This window comes from Thalassophryne amazonica, chromosome 1, assembly GCF_902500255.1.
Source record: "Thalassophryne amazonica chromosome 1, fThaAma1.1, whole genome shotgun sequence".
NCBI lineage: Eukaryota > Metazoa > Chordata > Actinopteri > Batrachoidiformes > Batrachoididae > Thalassophryne > Thalassophryne amazonica.
In genome coordinates, this window is record NC_047103.1 from 7,838,594 (window position 1) to 7,857,993 (window position 19,400).

Sequence of the window (19,400 nt, forward strand, 5' to 3'; positions counted from 1 at the left end):
GTTGATTTTTGTGCAATTTGGACAAATGTCATATTTATATGGATAGTATGTTGAACATGGGTGTTTGGAAAAGGTTTATGTGACTGAATTACTGAAATTAATTTTAATATTTACCACCACGGGGCATCCGTCCTGTCGGTATATACAGTAAAATACAATTACACACACACACCCTTTCATCAAAGCACTCTGATAGAGCTGGTAGAACTGCTGGTGCTTTCTAACTTCAGTTAGTGCAGCAGATAACAGAATATTTACAGAGGAATCCTTCAAATCTGGAAAGAAGCACCAAAGTTGGCACAAATACTCCTTAGACATTACTCTTTTGAAAAAACTGAGTATCCACTTGAATTTTCAGTAGGCGGCCAGGTAGGGGTCAATTGAATAATTACACAGGGGTCAAAATTTAAAAATGTTTCAATCATATTGAAAGCTATACCACATTATTTGCCTGATCACAACGATACCAAAAAGGTATAGTTTGGACTATCTATGACTGAATGTTATGGAGTTATGGGGTAAAAACAGCAAGAATGGTAACAAAGGTCAGCATTAGTTTGTACAGGGGTCAGATGTTAAAGTTGCTCTAAATATTGTAAAATGTGATGCAAATTATTGGTTGAGTTAATAGGGTTTTAAAAAGGAATAGTTTGCACTATGTGGCATGCTTAGTTATCATGTTACAGGGTAACATATGTCACATGTCATAAAATCCAATGGATGTCGACATTGCTCTACCTTTACCTTGCAGACCAAGCATTCAACACAGTCAAAACCATTTCATTTATTAATCCTATTAGTTCAACCAATAATTTGCACCACGTTTTACCAAAATTGGAGCAACTTTAACGTCTAACCCCTGTACAAACTGAAATTGACCTTTGTCACCATTCTTGCTGTTTTTACCCCATAACTCCATAACATTCAGTCATAGATAGTCCAAACTATACCTTTTTGGTATCATTGTGATCAGACAAATAATGTGGATCTGGGTGATATGTGTGCATGAAGTTGGACTAATCTACTGGACAGACTCCAGAGCAGCAAAAATCAAAGTACCCACGACCAAAAGCAGGAAACGTATGTAGGTACTGATCAAATCTGTACCTTGTAGCCTCAGTTTAGGTTTTTATTAAAAACAAAAACTTATGTTTAGACACCAAATTTGTTAGTGAACCTGAAAGCTGCCGCAGCTACTTTGTCATCATCAATTTTTCATCCCAACGGGCCAAAACCAACAAGCATTTGTCCTTCTGAGTGAAGGGGGGGGGGGGGGACCTTCCAGCCCCTCGCATAAATGTGGTTCTAAATGTAGACCAAATAAATAAATTTTATAATAATGATAATAATAGAAGGGATACGAAAAAAAGAAAAAAATCACAGCTGCTTGTTTCACACTTTTCTCAACTTGCTAAAAATCATTTTCTATGTTCATACAACTGACAGAATTACATTGAAAAATATTTTCCATGTCCATATTCATGAATCTCATTTTTAAAAAGTCATGACAGCTCTAAATGTAGACAAAAATAAAAAGATACAAATAAATTATGCACGTATGAACGATCACACCTGCTGTGACTTTTACTTTTTTTTGTCACATTCACAGGTGACAGATGAATTACTGTTAATTTTAGAAAATTGTACCATTACTATTATCCAAACATGATGTGACCAATAAATAAATAAAATATTACAAATTCAAATAAATTACTTCTGGAATTATTTTGTTCAAAGGAATTCAATTGATAGAATAGGCTTTGATTTTAAAGAGCATTAAAAGCATAATGTTTGAGTGATTTTTTTTATTATTATTATTTAAGTTGAAAGAGTGCACATGCATTAATCAAAGAAATTCAATTAACAGCGAACCAGACATGTGAGTAAATGTGATTCTAAACAGATAAAGTGTGAGTGAGTGACGGTGATCAGCAACCAGACACGGCGGCATCGTGGGAGCAAAGAAACACAGGAACAAAGAAAATATATAAAATTTTATTTTAGAAAATCAAGAGGAGTGAAGAAATACTAAAAAAAAAAAAAAAAAAAGATGTGCAAATACAAAATTCCAAATACTGACTGCAGAACTGCATTTGTGATATTTTAGTGCAGATCCAGATCAAAGTTCTGATCCACTGCAATCAGATGTGTCAAAAAAAAAAAAATGCTGTGAGAGAGAGCAGATGTGGATCCAGACGTTTTTGGTGGTGGTGGTGGTGGTTGGGGGGTCTGATTCATTGCCGTTGGATGATCTTACCGTATGAAAAGCTGAGGGTTCAATCGACCTTGTGATCAAAGGTCAGACGCTGTAAAGAGTGAGCCCGACGATTTACCGCACATCTCCTTCAGAGTGTCTCCATGTCAACTTCTCAAAATCAAAGGAAATAAACTGGCTCCTCAGGATTTCCAGGATTTGAAATTGTGTAAATGATGTCAAACCCTGGTCATTTAGGGCACTGAGGTTGTGACCTTCAGCTGAAGCTATTTTAAACAGAAATGTTTCCCAACATTGACTGTTCAGAGAGAAACGAGCAACAGCAAAAGACACCAGTGAATTTATTCATGTTTTTGGACAGACTCTCCAGGAATCTCCAAAAATACTTTGATCTATGATAGAATCATGTGGATCAAAGAGGTTTATTTTACTTCTACAGGTAACAATCATGTCATATTGTTGAACACAGGGAGATCTGTTCAGCTTTTTTTTAGTAAAAGATAATCACTAAGAATCTGGCAAACAGGTTATTAAACTTTCACTCATTTTCTGTTTTTTTTTTCTTAACATTTTTTTAAGATGGTGGGGGTGCACCCCCACCCCCACCCGCGGATCCGTCCCTGTATGACAGAAAAAATATCTCCAAATATATGTGAAGATTTTTCCAGGGGTTTCCACGTGTTAAAAGTTGCACCTTAAACATTTCTGATCACCACTTTTTTTTTTTTCTTTTGGATCGGAACCGTCCGGTTCTACTCACGGAGGATGATGTCGATGGCGAGCGGCGGCTGGCTGTTACAGCTCGGGTCCACGGTTCGGTTCGGTCCGTCCATGCTGACCGGCTCAGTCGACGTGTCTCTGCATCCACAGAGCAGGTGTGTCCACGAGACCGCGGACAGAAGCTCCGACACGCGGAGTGGACCCGCCTTCTTTTCTATTTACAAAACCACGTGTTTTCAGGGGAACCGCTGGAGAGCTGATTGGACCAGAAACTGCTGCGAGGGAAGAGTCCCCAAGTCAGTGGGGGTGACCGGGGCCGGGTGTTACACTGACTGAGGTTTACGGTGGTCATGAGAGGTCTCAACACTTTCAAATCATAACACAAATGTGGGGTAAAACAAACAAAACAAACCCCAGCATCAATTCAACAACAGGTTGCATAAAAAACATATAACCTGAAACAAATGCAAAAATTTAACGTCTCCTTAAAATAAACAAAACCCAGAAATAAAGTTCCATGACACATCAGAAATATTAAAAGAGGTTTCTGCCCAAAGCATCACAAAATAAAATAAAACGTGAAAATAACGCTCGTTTTAGAGTGAAATCATCAAAAAACATAAATAAAATATCGAATTTTGCATATGGCCGGACGACTTTGCAATGTTTGGTGAGTTTTTGAGCATGGGAAAGGGCTGAAATTTTGACTTCAAAAGTGTGAATAATAATAATAATGATAACTAGAAGCACTTGGAGAGTGCAAACCTCCGCCAAGGCCATGGGGTCACTGACTCCATAACATCTATACGCCATGGAATCATTGAACCTAAAAAAAAAAGTCTAACAATGATGTTTGCTAGTAAAAAAAAGTTTAATCTGCTGTGACTGGATAGCATGTATCCTTAGCACTTGGCATCACAGTTTATTGCAACTTGCACCTTTCCCAGAAGCTACTGTCATCTGACCACTGATATTGATATTGCATGTGCTTATAGACAAAAACAAATAAGAGACAAAATTCAATTTATTATTCAACTAAACTGTAAATATATGAATTTTTTAACATTCATGAAACACTTCTCTAAGTAAATAACAGTAAATTCTGAAATAGAATTATTTTTTAAGTGTTGCATGTGCTAAACAAGGCCATAGGGTCACTGAACCTAAAGAGATTCCCTCCTTGGCACAGCGATCTATTCAACAATTCAGTGTTACAACCAAAACTATGATACATACATTTTTCTTTCCATTATATTTGTCATCCTTGACCATGAAAACATACCACTAGAACTTGGAATCACTTTTATGTCTTTATTAGTTCAAAAGTTTCTGTGTAGGCTCTCAGTTGTTCAGGTGGTTTCCATAGTAGAGAAGCTTGAATCTTCGACTGGACTGGGTTGCTTGACGCGAGTACGTTTCGCTTCAAATCGCAGAAGCTTCCTCAGCTAAAATTCTTGCTCGGGTGGTCTGACTTCTGTCTTGACTCTTGTAGAGAAGAATAATCAAGAAGTCACAAAAGCTGGAGTTTTAAAAGTTTTTTTTAAACCTAACCAGACCCCTCCTACCGAGAGGCCGACTGCTATAGGCTGGTGACTAAACAATAGCTCTAATTAATCTAGAGCACTAGAGCAGAGAGTCTAGAGCACAATAGGTGCTAATTAGAGCGGATCGTGATCCGGATCACCACTAAAATTTAATCACTTGTTCCTCTTGTCATTTCATAAATCATTGGTGAGCGAACTGAGGAATTTTTTTTTTTAATTTGAGTCTCTTGTGTCTCTCAGATTTGGCCGTGTGGTTATTTATCCGTCCTGTGAGTTTAGCAACATTTAGCCTTGTTTCGCTCTTATCGGTTGGCAGTCTTCAGGGTTTCGTGATGGTGAAGGTGCACTGCGTCACCGAGGATTTCCGATATCCGCGGATGATTTAGCAACAGAAAAAAATGTTAAGTGCAGTCATTTGCATGTGTAGTCACGCTAACCTCAGACGGTGTTTTTCTGTTGTTAGCTAAATGTGCCAGGTTGGTCAAAATAAAGTCTTACAGCCCCCCGTGTCCACAGCACAGGCGAGATCTTCATGTTATTGACAGGATGTTTATGAATATTTGTTTTTCAGTCAGTGAAGATTTACTTGAAATTCATCAAAGTATAGCAATAATTATGCAAAATTTTAGATTTGTATTTTTTTGTTTCATTATGTAAAAGATTTTTTTCCCCAGTAATTTTGGACATTTTATTAAATATCATGAATCAACAAAAGCTGATTTGCACTTACGTTAATATTTTAAATTCTATAAATTCAGTAGATCCAATAATCCTGCAGAGTCATTTGCATGATTTTTTTTTGTAATGTTCTCACTTTATGACATCATAAAGACCCAATGAGGACAAAAGGGTTCAAAGAGTGTTTCTTCACAGCATTTGAAGATAATCTTTGCTGGACTGAACCTGAACCTGATGGGTTCACTTCGGGTTTCAAACTCTCACAGCGTACCATGTTTACAGAAACTGTCCAAATCAGTGTCCTGGATCGGAATTTCCCGGGAATAGATAAACCTCCAGAAGGTTTTTGGACTGAGGCAGCTTTGACCTTGTGGTGGTTGTTTACTCAGACACTGACACTGCGGTCGTTACCTTCACACATCAGCAGCTCTGACACTTTGTGTCCGAACTGTTTCCATGAATTATGTTTCACATTATCTGAGTCACGTGTTTGAATTCAAGGGACAAACGTCCCTGAAAAAGTCCAAACTCCCTGAAAATCAGACTGAGGCCCTCAAAGCCAAAATCTCAAATCTGTGTGGAGTTCAGGAATTGTGAGATCTTGAACACCACATGATCCAGATCATGCAGACTAACAGAAACTAAAGAGTGGACATTCTGTCCAAAAATGTCAGCTTGGACAAATCAAAATATCACAAAAAAGTTCCGTTCATTCTGGTGCAACATTTTAAAATGTCTTAGAAGTATCCAGAAAAAAAGAGAGTTCGATTCCTATTTTATGTCTTTTATTGGATGTTTTGTAAAGTTTTGTATTGTGGCTCATGAACACGCAAAAGACAAATTTCAATTTTAAGCAAGTTTAATGGGCAATAAAATAGTCTGGCTTATTTGTTTATTTTTACAATTTTTTTTTTTTTTTAACAAAAAAAAAAAGTTGCCAGAAAGCACTCGATGCATTCACGGCTGCCCCAACAAAACAAAACAAAACAAAACAAACAAACAAAAAAACACACACACAAAAAAACCTGACATCCGCGTGCCACTGTAAGGGGGGCGGGGGTGCTAAGAAAAGATATAAGAAGAAAAAAACAAAACAAAACAAAACAAAGGGAAAAAAGTTTTAAAAAGAAGTTTTTATCCCCTGCTGGCTGAAGGTCTGAAGGGGGATTATGTCGTTATGTCGTGGCAATTTCCTTCCTTCCTTCTGTCCGTCTGTCCCATTAAGAGTCTAAGGCATTCTGCAATCAACTCCTCTGACATTTTTAGTAGGAATTTTGTGAAACTTTGTACAAATCCTTGTTATAGGTTGGTAATACACACATTGTAATATTGTACAAAACTGACACATTTTGGCAGAGTTATGGCCCTTGATTAACAAACCTAGACACTGCCAGGTTCATGGGTTGGTGTCTACATTCTGAAATCAGCTATCACATAACTTGAAATGTTATCAGAATGTTGCAAGCACTTGTGCCAACGCAGTGTTTGTCGGTGGCAGATGTTGTGCTCTCAGGGAACTCTTATTTAAATTTGATAACCCTCAGTTTGCTACAATTTATTCATGTTAGGTGTTGAAAAATACTCAGATTAAGATGTTTGACTGTTTTAAAATTGTTCATGTTGCACACCACGTTGCACATTACTTAAAAAGCCATCACTTGACCCAGCTATCTTAGCTAATTATAGGCCAATCTCCAACCTTCCTTTTCTCTCAAAAATTCTTGAAAGGGTAGTTGTAAAACAGCTAACTGATCATCTGCAGAGGAATGGTCTATTTGAAGAGTTTCAGTCAGGTTTTAGAATTCATCATAGTACAGAAACAGCATTAGTGAAGGTTACAAATGATCTTCTTATGGCCTCGGACAGTGGACTCATCTCTGTGCTTGTTCTGTTAGACCTCAGTGCTGCTTTTGATACTGTTGACCATAAAATTTTATTACAGAGATTAGAGCATGTCATAGGTATTAAAGGCACTGCGCTGCGGTGGTTTGAATCATATTTGTCTAATAGATTACAATTTGTTCATGTAAATGGGGAATCTTCTTCACAGACTAAAGTTAATTATGGAGTTCCACAAGGTTCTGTGCTAGGACCAATTTTATTCACTTTATACATGCTTCCCTTAGGCAGTATTATTAGACGGTATTGCTTAAATTTTCATTGTTACGCAGATGATACCCAGCTTTATCTATCCATGAAGCCAGAGGACACACACCAATTAGCTAAACTGCAGGATTGTCTTACAGACATAAAGACATGGATGACCTCTAATTTCCTGCTTTTAAACTCAGATAAAACTGAAGTTATTGTACTTGGCCCCACAAATCTTAGAAACATGGTGTCTAACCAGATCCTTACTCTGGATGGCATTACCCTGATCTCTAGTAATACTGTGAGAAATCTTGGAGTCATTTTTGATCAGGATATGTCATTCAAAGCGCATATTAAACAAATATGTAGGACTGCCTTTTTGCATTTACGCAATATCTCTAAAATCAGAAAGGTCTTGTCTCAGAGTGATGCTGAAAAACTAATTCATGCATTTATTTCCTCTAGGCTGGACTATTGTAATTCATTATTATCAGGTTGTCCTAAAAGTTCCCTAAAAAGCCTTCAGTTGGTTCAGAATGCTGCAGCTAGAGTACTGACGGGGACTAGCAGGAGAGAGCATATCTCACCCGTGTTGGCCTCTCTTCATTGGCTTCCTGTTAATTCTAGAATAGAATTTAAAATTCTTCTTCTTACTTATAAGGTTTTGAATAATCAGGTCCCATCTTATCTTAGGGACCTCATAGTACCATATTACCCCATTAGAGCGCTTCGCTCTCAGACTGCGGGCTTACTTGTAGTTCCTAGGGTTTGTAAGAGTAGAATGGGAGGCAGAGCCTTCAGCTTTCAGGCTCCTCTCCTGTGGAACCAGCTCCCAATTCAGATCAGGGAGACAGATACCCTCTCTACTTTTAAGATTAGGCTTAAAACTTTCCTTTTCACTAAGGCTTATAGTTAGGGCTGGATCGGGTGACCCTGGACCATCCCTTGGTTATGCTGCTTTAGACGTAGATTGTGGGGGGGTTCCCATGATGCACTGTTTCTTTCTCTTTTTGCTCCGTATGCATCACTCTGCATTTAATCATTAGTGATCGATCTCTGCCCCCCTTCACGGCATGTCTTTTTCCTGTTTTTTTCCCTCAGCCCCAACCAGTCTCAGCAGAAGACTGCCCCTCCCTGAGCCTGGTTCTGCTGGAGGTTTCTTCCTGTTAAAAGGGAGTTTTTCCTTCCCACTGTTGCCAAGTGCTTGCTCATAGGTGGTCGTTTTGACCGTTGGGGTTTTTTATAATTATTGTATGGCCTTGCCTTACAATATGGAGCGCCTTGGGGCAACTGTTTGTTGTGATTTGGCGCTATATAAGAAAAAAGTTGATTGAGTTGATTGATTACCCTGACCTCTAGTAATACTGTGAGAAATCTTGGAGTCATTTTTGATCAGGATATGTCATTCAAAGCGCATATTAAACAAATATGTAGGACTGCTTTTTTGCATTTACGCAATATCTCTAAAATCAGAAAGGTCTTGTCTCAGAGTGATGCTGAAAAACTAATTCATGCATTTATTTCCTCTAGGCTGGACTACTGTAATTCATTATTATCAGGTTGTCCTAAAAGTTCCCTAAAAAGCCTTCAGTTAATTCAAAATGCTGCAGCTAGAGTACTGACGGGGACTAGAAGGAGAGAGCATATCTCACCCATATTGGCCTCTCTTCATTGGCTTCCTGTTAATTCTAGAATAGAATTTAAAATTCTTCTTCTTACTTATAAGGTTTTGAATAATCAGGTTCCATCTTATCTTAGGGACCTCGTAGTACCATATCACCCCAATAGAGCGCTTCGCTCTCAGACTACAGGCTTACTTGTAGTTCCTAGGGTTTGTAAGAGTAGAATGGGAGGCAGAGCCTTCAGCTTTCAGGCTCCTCTCCTGTGGAACCAGCTCCCAATTCAGATCAGGGAGACAGACACCCTCTCTACTTTTAAGATTAGGCTTAAAACGTTCCTTTTTGCTAAAGCTTATAGTTAGGGCTGGATCAGGTGACCCTGAACCATCCCTTAGTTATGCTGCTATAGACGTAGACTGCTGGGGGGTTCCCATGATGCACTGTTTCTTTCTCTTTTTGCTCTGTATGCACCACTCTGCATTTAATCATTAGTGATCGATCTCTGCTCCCCTCCACAGCATGTCTTTTTCCTGGTTCTCTCCCTCAGCCCCAACCAGTCCCAGCAGAAGACTGCCCCTCCCTGAGCCTGGTTCTGCTGGAGGTTTCTTCCTGTTAAAAGGGAGTTTTTCCTTCCCACTGTAGCCAAGTGCTTGCTCACAGGGGGTCGTTTTGACTGTTGGGGTTTTACATAATTATTGTATTCCCTTGCCTTACAATATAAAGCGCCTTGGGGCAACTGTTTGTTGTGATTTGGCGCTATATAAAAAAATTGATTGATTGATTGAACATAGCTGGTCTCACTACTGTCTTGTAAACTTTCCCCTTCACTCTTGCTGATATTCTTCGGTCACAAATCACTCCTGCCACCTTTCTCCACCCACTCCACCCTGCCTGCACTCTCTTCTTCACCTCTCTACCACACTCTCCATTACTTTGAACATTCATTCATTCATCTTCTACCACTTAGTCCAATTATGGGTCGTGGGGGGCTGGAGCCTATCCCAGCAGTCATAGAGCACGAGGCGGGGTACACCCAGGACAGGACGCCAGTCTGTCGCAGGGCCACGAACAGACAAACAAGCACAGACACACCCACACACACACCTATGGACAATTTAAAGACTCCAATCCACCTAACCCGCATGTCTTTGGATGTGGGAGGAAACCGAAGCACCCGGAGGAAACCCACGCACACATGGGGAGAACATGCAAACTCCACACAGAATGGCCATGGGAATTGAACCCACGACCTTCTCGCTGTGAGGCAACAATGCTAACCACTAATCCACCGTGCTGCCCTTACTTTGAACAGTTGACCCCAAATATTTAAACTTATCTACTTTCACCAGTTCTACTCCTTGTTACTGCACTATTCCACTGGGCTCCCTCCCATTCACACACATGTACTCAGTCTTGCTTCTACTGACTTACATTCCCCTTCTCTCCAAAGCATATCTCCACCTCTCCAGACTAGACTCAACTTGATCTCACTACAGATCACAATGTCATCTGTAAATGTCGTAGTCCATGGGGACTCCTGTCTGATCTCATCCGTCAACTTGTCTATCACCACTGCAAACAAGAAAGGACTCAGAGCTGATCCTTGGTGTAATCCCACCTCCACCTTGAATGAATCTTGTCATTCCGACTGCGCATCTCACTGCTGTCACACTATTCTTGTACATGTCCTGCACTACCCTAACATACTTCTCTGCCACTCCAAACTTCCTCATACTATACCACAGCTCTTCTCTTGGCACCCTGTCATAAGCTTTTTCTAAGTCCACAAACACACAATGTAACTCTTTCTAGCCTTCTCTGTACTTCTCCAACAGTATTCTCAGAGCAAACATTGCATCTGTAGTGCTCTTTTTCAGCATGAAACCATATTGCTGCTCACAGCTCTTCACCTGTTTTTAAAGCCTAGCTTCTACTACTCTTTCCCATAATGTCATGCTGTGGCTGATCAGCTTTATGCCTCTGTAGTTACTGCAGCTCTGCACATCACCCTTGTTCTTGAAAATAGGAACCAGCACACTTCGTCTCCTCTCCTCAGGCATCCTCTCACTTTCCAAGATTTTATTAAACAATCTGGTTAGAAACTCTACTGCCATCTCTCCTAGACATTTCCATGCCTCCACTGGAATGTCATCTGGACCAATTGCTTTTCCACTCTTCATCCTCTTCATAGCAGCCCTCACTTCTTCCTTACTAATCTCTTGTACTTCCTGATTTACTCTCTCTACATCATCCAGCCTTTTCTCTCGCTTATTTTCTGTTGGGAAAGTGAAGTACATGGACCCACGACAGGGGGGCGTAAATGAACGGCCAATAGGAAGTCCGAATAAATAATTTATTCTGCAAATGTGCACAACAACCAAATATGTTTTAGTCTGTCAATCAATCTACACAAAAGATGACGTGTGGGCAGGCCCGAGAGTAGGAGATGCCTATCCAGAGAAGAGCCGGGACCCACAAGGTTCCACCACCAACGGAGACCTGCAGTCCACCGGAGCCGCCAAGTCCTGAGTCCATCAACTACCATCTGTCCTTCCCCATTCCTGTCCTTGATACCATATCTACCCATTACTTCCTCATCACCTGTGTTCCCTTCACCAACATGGCCATTGAAGTCCACTCCTATCACCACTCTTTCATGCTTGGGCACACTCTCCACCACCTCATCTAACACACTCCAGAAATCTTCTTTCTCCTTCATCTCACAACCTACCTGTGGGGTATATGCACTGATGATATTCATCACCCTTTCAATTTCCAACTTCACACTCATCACCCTGTCAGACACTCATTTAACCTCCAACACACTTTTAACATACTCTTCCTTTAAAATGACCCCAACACCATTTCTCTTCCTGTCTTCACCACGGTACAACAACTTGTACCCACTGCCGACGCTCCTGCTCTTACTTCCCTTCCACTTGGTCTCTTGCACATGTCTACCTTTCTCCTCTCCATCATATCAGCCAGCTCTCTCCCTTTACCCATCATACTACCAACATTCAAAGTCCCCACTCTCATTTCCACCCTTCTAGTTTTCTTCTTCTCCCACTGTTTGTGGAAATGTTCTCCTCCTCTTTTTCGTCATCTTCACCCAGCAGTAGCCCAATTTCCACCGGCACCCTGTTGGGCAACAGCACCGGTGGCGGATGTTGTTAACCCGGACCGCGACCGATCCGGTATGGAAATTCGATTCTTAGGCTACATAGTTGGGTTGGCTTGTTTTACGCCGGATGCCCTTCCTGATGCAACCCTCCTCATTTATCCAGGCTTGGGACCGACACTCAGAATGTACTGGCTGCACACCCCATGTGGCTGAATTACTACTACCATTTATATTATTATTTTTTCCATCAGTGGCAATATCATGCTGTCATTCCAGTGAACTGTTGTCCTTCAGTTGGACTGCATTGATGCTCTCGCTCACTTCACTCAGTGCAGCGATGGTCATTTGCTAGATTTAAAGTCTCCAAAATCAAAGAATAAATTATTTATTGATTTCAGGGGAAATGGATGCAGTCAGAGTTTTTCACGGTTGAGTGTTGAAATTCTTCAGTAGTACAAACATCTGGGAACAGTTTGTGATGACCAGCTGAGGTCAATAGACAGTAAAATCTTTTTCAGTCCACTCACTTTGTTTTATCTGCTGGTTTTCCAGTTTTAAGATCTGTTCAAAGATTACTCGAGAGAAAAATAAATAAATCCGTTTGTAACCAACAAATGACAGTATTTGGACTTGTGACGAGTGTTTGAACTCATTGCTGATTAATTTCCTCTGGGGGTGTCTGCACAGTGGAATTCTTCACCACAATGTCAAAAAACAAAGTCATCTAAATCCGTCCTGTCTGGAATTCGCCCGCTGAACATGACGCAGCAGCGGTTTGTTGTGTGACCTTTTTAAAAGTGAACTGATTTTAATGCAGTGGTTTCTTTTGAGGGGTGCGTTTACGGTGCTTAATCCCTTTCTTACTGATGAGAATAAGAATAAAGTTTGCCATTTGCACAAGTACTTTTAAGTACAAGCACATTGGAACCAACTCTGAATTGAAAAGTAAAAAAAGAGCACCTTGTGAGGATACATATTGTGGTTTCAGCCGTCATTAGTTTACTGCACGTTTTGTTAAGTATTGCACATTTAGTGGGTGAGCTGCTGCACACAGTATGCTGATGATGTGTCAGACTTTATTGCACACGCTGGTTTTGGGTTGGAATGAGGGACTTCCTTCTCTCTTTGATCTCCTCCGCCACTAGTCTGTTATGGAGACGAGCCCTGTGAGGACTAACGCTCGCTGGCCTGCGGTGTCTCACGTTGTCCCCTGAATCCACCCAGTGGAACAGAGCGTGAGTTGCATGATGTTTGTCCCCAATGATGCTCTGTGCTGTCCTCCAGCAGCACTGGGTTTATTTAGTGTCTATAGAAGGGGGATTGGAGCCAATCACCCTCTCTGCTGTTTGGACAACCCGCTGCAGTAACTGATGTCCTCTCGGCCCCCAGCAAGGATATGCTTTCAACAAGTCCTCTGTAGACTTGGGTGAGGGGTTGATGTTTAAGTCCTGCCTTCTTCAGCATCCTGATGACGAACAGCCTCTGCTGAGCTCATTAATGTGGCGGCACAGCAAAAGAATTGTTCATTTGGTGATAAAAGTATGGAATTTGGCAGATATTCTAAATTAACTGTTTATTTTCAGATATGGAGCCATCCTGGAGCTGACCTCTAATGAGCTACAGGAGCCAAAATTTAAAAATGCACCGATCATGTTGAAAACTATACCACATTATTTGTCTCATCATAAGGATTCCGAAAAGGTATTGTTTGGACTATCTGTGACTGAATGTTATGGATTTATGAGGTAAAAATGGCAAAAATGGTGACAAAGGTCAGTTTCAGTTTGTACAGGGGTCAAAAGTTAAAGTTGCTCCAATTTTGGTAAAAAGTGATGCAAATTATTGGTTGAAATAAAAGGATTAATAAAGGGAATAGTTTTGACTGTGCTGAATGCTTGGTTTCCAAAGTAAAGGTCAAACAAGGTCGATGTCCATTGGATTCTATGACATGTGACAGATGTTACTCTGTAACATAACGAAGCACGATACATAGTGCAAACTATTCCTTTTAAAAATGCTTTTAACTTTGACCCCTGTACAAACTGAAACTGACCTGATATTTGCAAACTTGTGAAAGAAAGATCTGTAAAAAACAACAAAAAAAAAAAATTTGTTTTCAACTTTACTGCCCTTCATACGGTCCAGTTTAATGCGATGTTACACAAGAAACTCAAAATTCACACAAATATACCTTTGCCGAGCTCGGCCCCCCCTTTTTCAGTTCCACCTCTAAATTTTAACCATTTATATTCCAGATCAGACTGAACATTTTCAGAAATTTTTATTACTTTTTTAATTAGTTCATTTTGGTAAGTCCAACAAACAAAATAAATAATTGCTCAAATCCAGATGAAACATTTATAATCAACATAATATTTGCATAGTGAAGTTGAAATAAAAACAGAAAATAAGTTACACTTAAAAAAAAGAAGTGATTTTTACTTTGTGTAATCAATTCTGAAAATATTAGCTCATTATCCCCCCCCCACAAAAAAAAAAAATCTTTGGAGGCTGCAGATGAGTTATAAACTTATTGGCCCAATCAGTCTGCCTGATCAATATTTAAATATTGATTACAGACAACGTGAACAGTCACAGTGAGAATCTGAAACAAAACGTTTTACAGGTTTAAAAAACAAACATTTATTGTTAATTTCATTTTAAGCAGAGTTCATATCTGTCATTCACAACGTAGGAACAATAACATTAACGAGACAAGAAAAATATGTTTTTACATCATCAATTTATGTACAGGCATTAAAAAAAGGGAGCAGGAAGCAAATTCAGCTTGTGAATACAGAATGAAAACCACGTTCAGCATTTTTCAGTTTATGGCTTCATTTAAAATAGTTTAAATCTTTGTCTGGACATCGTAACACTGACAGGAAAACATCTTCAGCACATCATCAACACTTGGACAGTCGGACAAGTTAAAGTTTGTAAAAAACAAACAAAAAAAACACCTGCGTATGTGTGTACTTATATTCTGCATGAATCTAGAGGAAAAGTCAAAGGAATAAAAAAAAGCCCACTGGGAATTCTGACTGGAAAATTATGGGAGACGTTGCAGAGCATGGATTAACATTATTAGCGTTTGCAGCACCAGGTGAATGTTTAAGGGTTGACTCTGGACCACAGATCCTGCTCAAGTCCACAGAGGGCAGATCTTCACATAGTCAGGTTTAGAACATTCTGGACCGTCATCAAAATCCCAACTAGCTCATAGTCAACTCAGAAGCACTCGGGATGACTCATTCCATACTCTGCATGAAAAATGGGATGTTAAGAGTTTTAGCAAGTTCCTGAGAATTTTGAACATGTTTAAAACTGGTACGAGTTTAACCAACCATTCCAGACTTGTGCCGAGCAAGACAAGTCTCCCCCACACCGGGAATGCTGACTGGGAGAAGTGAGAAACTGCACCAGGTGAAATAGCTCGAGGATCGAGTCTGGACCACAGATCAGATCTTTACATAATTGTACCAGTTTTAAGAACTTTCAAGATTTTCGGGAATCTGAATACTTCAGGATAACTAAGCCTAATTCAGCGTAGACTGGTCAACTCAGTCATCTTGAGATAGCTCAGGGTTAATCTTTCCATGCTCGGCATGAAAACCAGATGCCAAATGGTGCTGGGTTTACTCGAGTTAACATAGCTATGAGTCCAACCAGGTTATTTGGGGTCTACAAAAGCTCAAAACTGGCATTAACTGGACCAACCTTTGCAGACCTGTGCCAAGTCTCCCTCCTCTAAGTTATATACACATTGTACCAAGTCGCTATCTGGGAAAACCCGGCGCCAAACTCGGCGAGAAGTGAGAGCTGTCGGCCGACGACACTGAAGGCAATACTTTCTAAATACTATTAAAAATCAGCCACAGATTCACATGGTGTTTTTAGATTCACATTTATGGTTCAGATGAAGGTTTCAATGAATCGCCAAAACCACGAAACATCGGGACTTTGTGGGATTCTGACACAAGGTTCATTTACTTGGGCTCAAAGTTGATGTAAAAAAAAAAAATAATAAAAATGTAAACTTCAGGATTCAAACAGCTGGTCACAGCTACCATCACTCAATTTATTAAAAAAATAAAATAAAAACTGGACATTTAACAACACAAAATAACACAGCTGAGTCCGACACAAGCTTCAGCTCATTTAGCAGCTCAAGGTCACACCACCGAACCTAATCCCAAATACGTACACGTGACAAACATCACAGGTCTGCTGGCTTCAAGTCGCTTTCACCTTGAGTCAAGTTGGACACATGCTGCAATCCTAGAGCTCTGTCGCCACCTGCCAGCCAGCAGTGGTACTGCAAGAACATCAAGATCCACAGGAAGTCAAACACCGCCATACTCGGTTGTGATGACATTAGCCAGCAAGGTTTAAGTAAAGCTAGGGTGCTGTAAACACTTCAGGGTCAAAGGGTCACAGTTCACAACAGGTCAGCCCTTATTATGGTGAGAAGGTACAGACGGCGTCACAGAACCGACACCACCACCAGATAAAGAACCGACAGCGAGGAACAAACATCAGGTCTTCACTGGTCTACGTAGACCTTTAAAACCCGAACGCCTGCATTTCAAACTGATCTGAGCGAGTCTCTGTCTGCTCGGGTCCCAGTGTGACATCATCACAAAAAAGTTTGTTTGTTGTGTGTCAGTTTGAACGTTGAGCAACAGATAATCAGCCTCAATTATTTTGATTAACAATTAACAGTTCAAGGCATTCAATTTTTATTTATGTTTACTTACAAATTGCCAAATATGGTAGTTTATTTTTTTTAATTTCTACTTTAACCTTTATGAATTAAAACCAACAGAATTTTTTTTATTTTTTTTGTGTGTGTGTGTGTGTGTGTGTATATTATATATATATATATATATATATATATATATACACACACACACACACACACACACACACACACACACACACACACACACACACACACATTTAACCCCTTAACGCCTGAATTTATATAGCTGTATATAAAAAAATGTTTTGTGTTTTTGCCTTTAAGTAGATGGTAACTAATGAGATTATTAATTACACTTTTGCACAAAAAATAAATAATAATGTTGGTATTTTGGTAATAATTTATGTTATGTTATAATAATAATGGTATGTTGCAAATTTGCGACAACAGGCATACTGGTCAATTTGGTATGTTGCATATTTGAGTCAAATATTGTAGCATACACACACACACATATACACATATATATATATATATACACACATATATATATATATATATATATATATATATATATATATATATATATATATTATATATATAACAGGTTTTAAATGTCTAAAATGCTTCATTTTAGTTTTAATCTGATTTAAGACGGATGTTTTAGTTTACACCGATTTTAAACATGTTTATACAAACAGAAAAAAAAGTGATAACCCAACTTCAATCTGGATATACGTATTTGAGATATTTAAACCATTTCAAACATGTTTTAATCTGTTGTAATTGGCTTTAAATATGTCTGTATGAATGGAAAATGACCAACTGACTTCAGTCTGGTTAAAGTTGAGATTATGTGGTTTTAAACAAAGGGGACAAACAAATTCTACACCATTTTAAAAATGTTTCAATCTGATTTAAACCAGAGGATTTCATTCACACTGGTTTTAATTGCTTATGTAGAAGTCTAAGTGCAAACTTTCACTCAATTAAAGGACATCTAAGAGTGTTTAAAAAGAACCTTTGAGTGTGATTGTCATATCAGAGACCTGGAGACTCCAGAAAAGAGTGGAGATTTTGAATTGGATGGATGTGAATTTGTTCATTTGGGTAGGAGGATAACTAAAAAAAAGAAAGTGGGGTGGCACCGTATGTAGACAGAAACTTAAACTGCAAATGTGTGGAGAGGATGACGACTGACATTGTTGAAATGATGGAATGCCTAAGTGTTGAAATCTATGTCAAAAGGAAGAAAAATATCATTTTCAGGTGCACATACAGAACACCAGGATCAGAGATTACAATATTTAACAACAGCATAGAGGAATTATTTACTAACCTAAATCAGAAAGTGGTTAAATCCAAATTACAATAAAAATACAAATGACTTTAGTGATATCATGTGCAGCATGGATTTATCTCCACTGATAACTAGGCCAACTAGAATCACATCTCATTGTGCCACTTTAATAGATAATATATTTATGAATAATATTGAGAATAATGTCAGTTGTGGTTGTTAATTAATGACATAAGTGATTATTTACCTGTATTTGCAGCTTTACAATTGTAACTATAAGGTAAACAGAAGTGAGAGTAATATTATGTATAAAAGAATTATAAATTATGAGAAACTGAACAAATTTAAAAAATGAATTATTAAAACAAAACATAATATACAAAGACAATAATGTCAACAAAGCATATGAAACATTTTTAAATGTATTTAAAACCCTATATGATAAAAACTGTCCAGTAATAAAATATAACAGGGGGAAAAAACAAAGACCGTGGATGACTAAAGGGCTACAAAATGACTGCAAAAAAAAAAAAAAAAAAATATTTAATAAAGGATTTATAAAGAGCAGAACTATTGAAACAGAAATGAAATATAAGGTATAAAAACTAACCAATATAATGAAAATGTGTAAGAAAGAATATTATATCAATAAATTAGAACACAATAGGTGTATGGAAAATATTAAATTTGATCATTAAAAATGAGAGAAGAAACACTTGTCCAAAATATAATGAATGGAGTATAAAAGATATGAATGAAGTAGCCGATGGATTCAGTGATTTCTTTGTAAACGTTGGCCCAAACCTGTAAGAGGCCACGAAGACTGAGGGGCAGAAACAGCTGCCCCAGATTATGTTGAAAGAAGTTATAGCGCCACATTTCTAAAAGCAGTGGAAGGACGTGAAATTTATGCCGTCGTGAAAGGCTTCAAGAACAAAACCAGTATGGACTGGGAGGGTATCGACATGCGAACCGTGAGGAGTGTGATTGAGGGTTTAGTAAAACCACCGCTGCACGCCTTCAACTCGTCTTTTCAAACTGGAGTCTTTCCGCGCAGGATAAAAGTAGCTGAAGTTGTTACCATTTACAAACCAGGAGATAAGCACTGTTACACTAATTACAGGCCCATTTCAGTACTTTCCTATTTCTCTAAAATTTTGGAAAACTATTCATAAATCGATTTGACAATTTTATCGAGGAACATCAGCTGCTGACTGAAAGTCAGTATGGATTTAGGAACTGGTCGAGTTGTATGTTTCAACTTTTTTTGTGATTTTCTTTTTACATATGTGGGGGGAGGGTGTAAATCTTTGATTGTGAAGATGACAGAATTGTGTTTTAATGTGTTGTGGAAATGGGGTAATATAAGTTTATACTTTAGCCTGCTCCTTTTCAAACATGACG

At 38.9% G+C, this 19,400-nt stretch overlaps 2 protein-coding genes across 5 annotated transcripts in view; both read right to left on the reverse strand.

Annotated features, from left to right (window-relative positions):
- The window catches only part of slc51a (solute carrier family 51 subunit alpha), a 33,578-nt gene extending 30,447 nt beyond the window's left edge, over positions 1-3,131 (reverse strand). For both annotated transcript variants that reach the window (XR_004566788.1, XM_034195423.1), the window contains exon 1: positions 2,976-3,131. Coding sequence is in view for 1 of the 2 variants with exons in the window: in XM_034195423.1 (XP_034051314.1) it covers positions 2,976-3,048 (73 nt within the window). In the remaining variant the exon portion in view is untranslated. The remainder of the gene's footprint in view (positions 1-2,975) is intronic.
- Positions 3,132-17,291: 14,160 nt separating this feature from the next.
- LOC117532251 (palmitoyltransferase ZDHHC20-like) overlaps positions 17,292-19,400 on the reverse strand; it is a 29,752-nt gene continuing 27,643 nt past the window's right edge. For all 3 annotated transcript variants that reach the window (XM_034159384.1, XM_034195600.1, XM_034159309.1), the window contains one exon: positions 17,292-19,400. This exon is cut by the window's right edge. The gene's annotated coding sequence lies outside the window, so the exon portion shown is untranslated.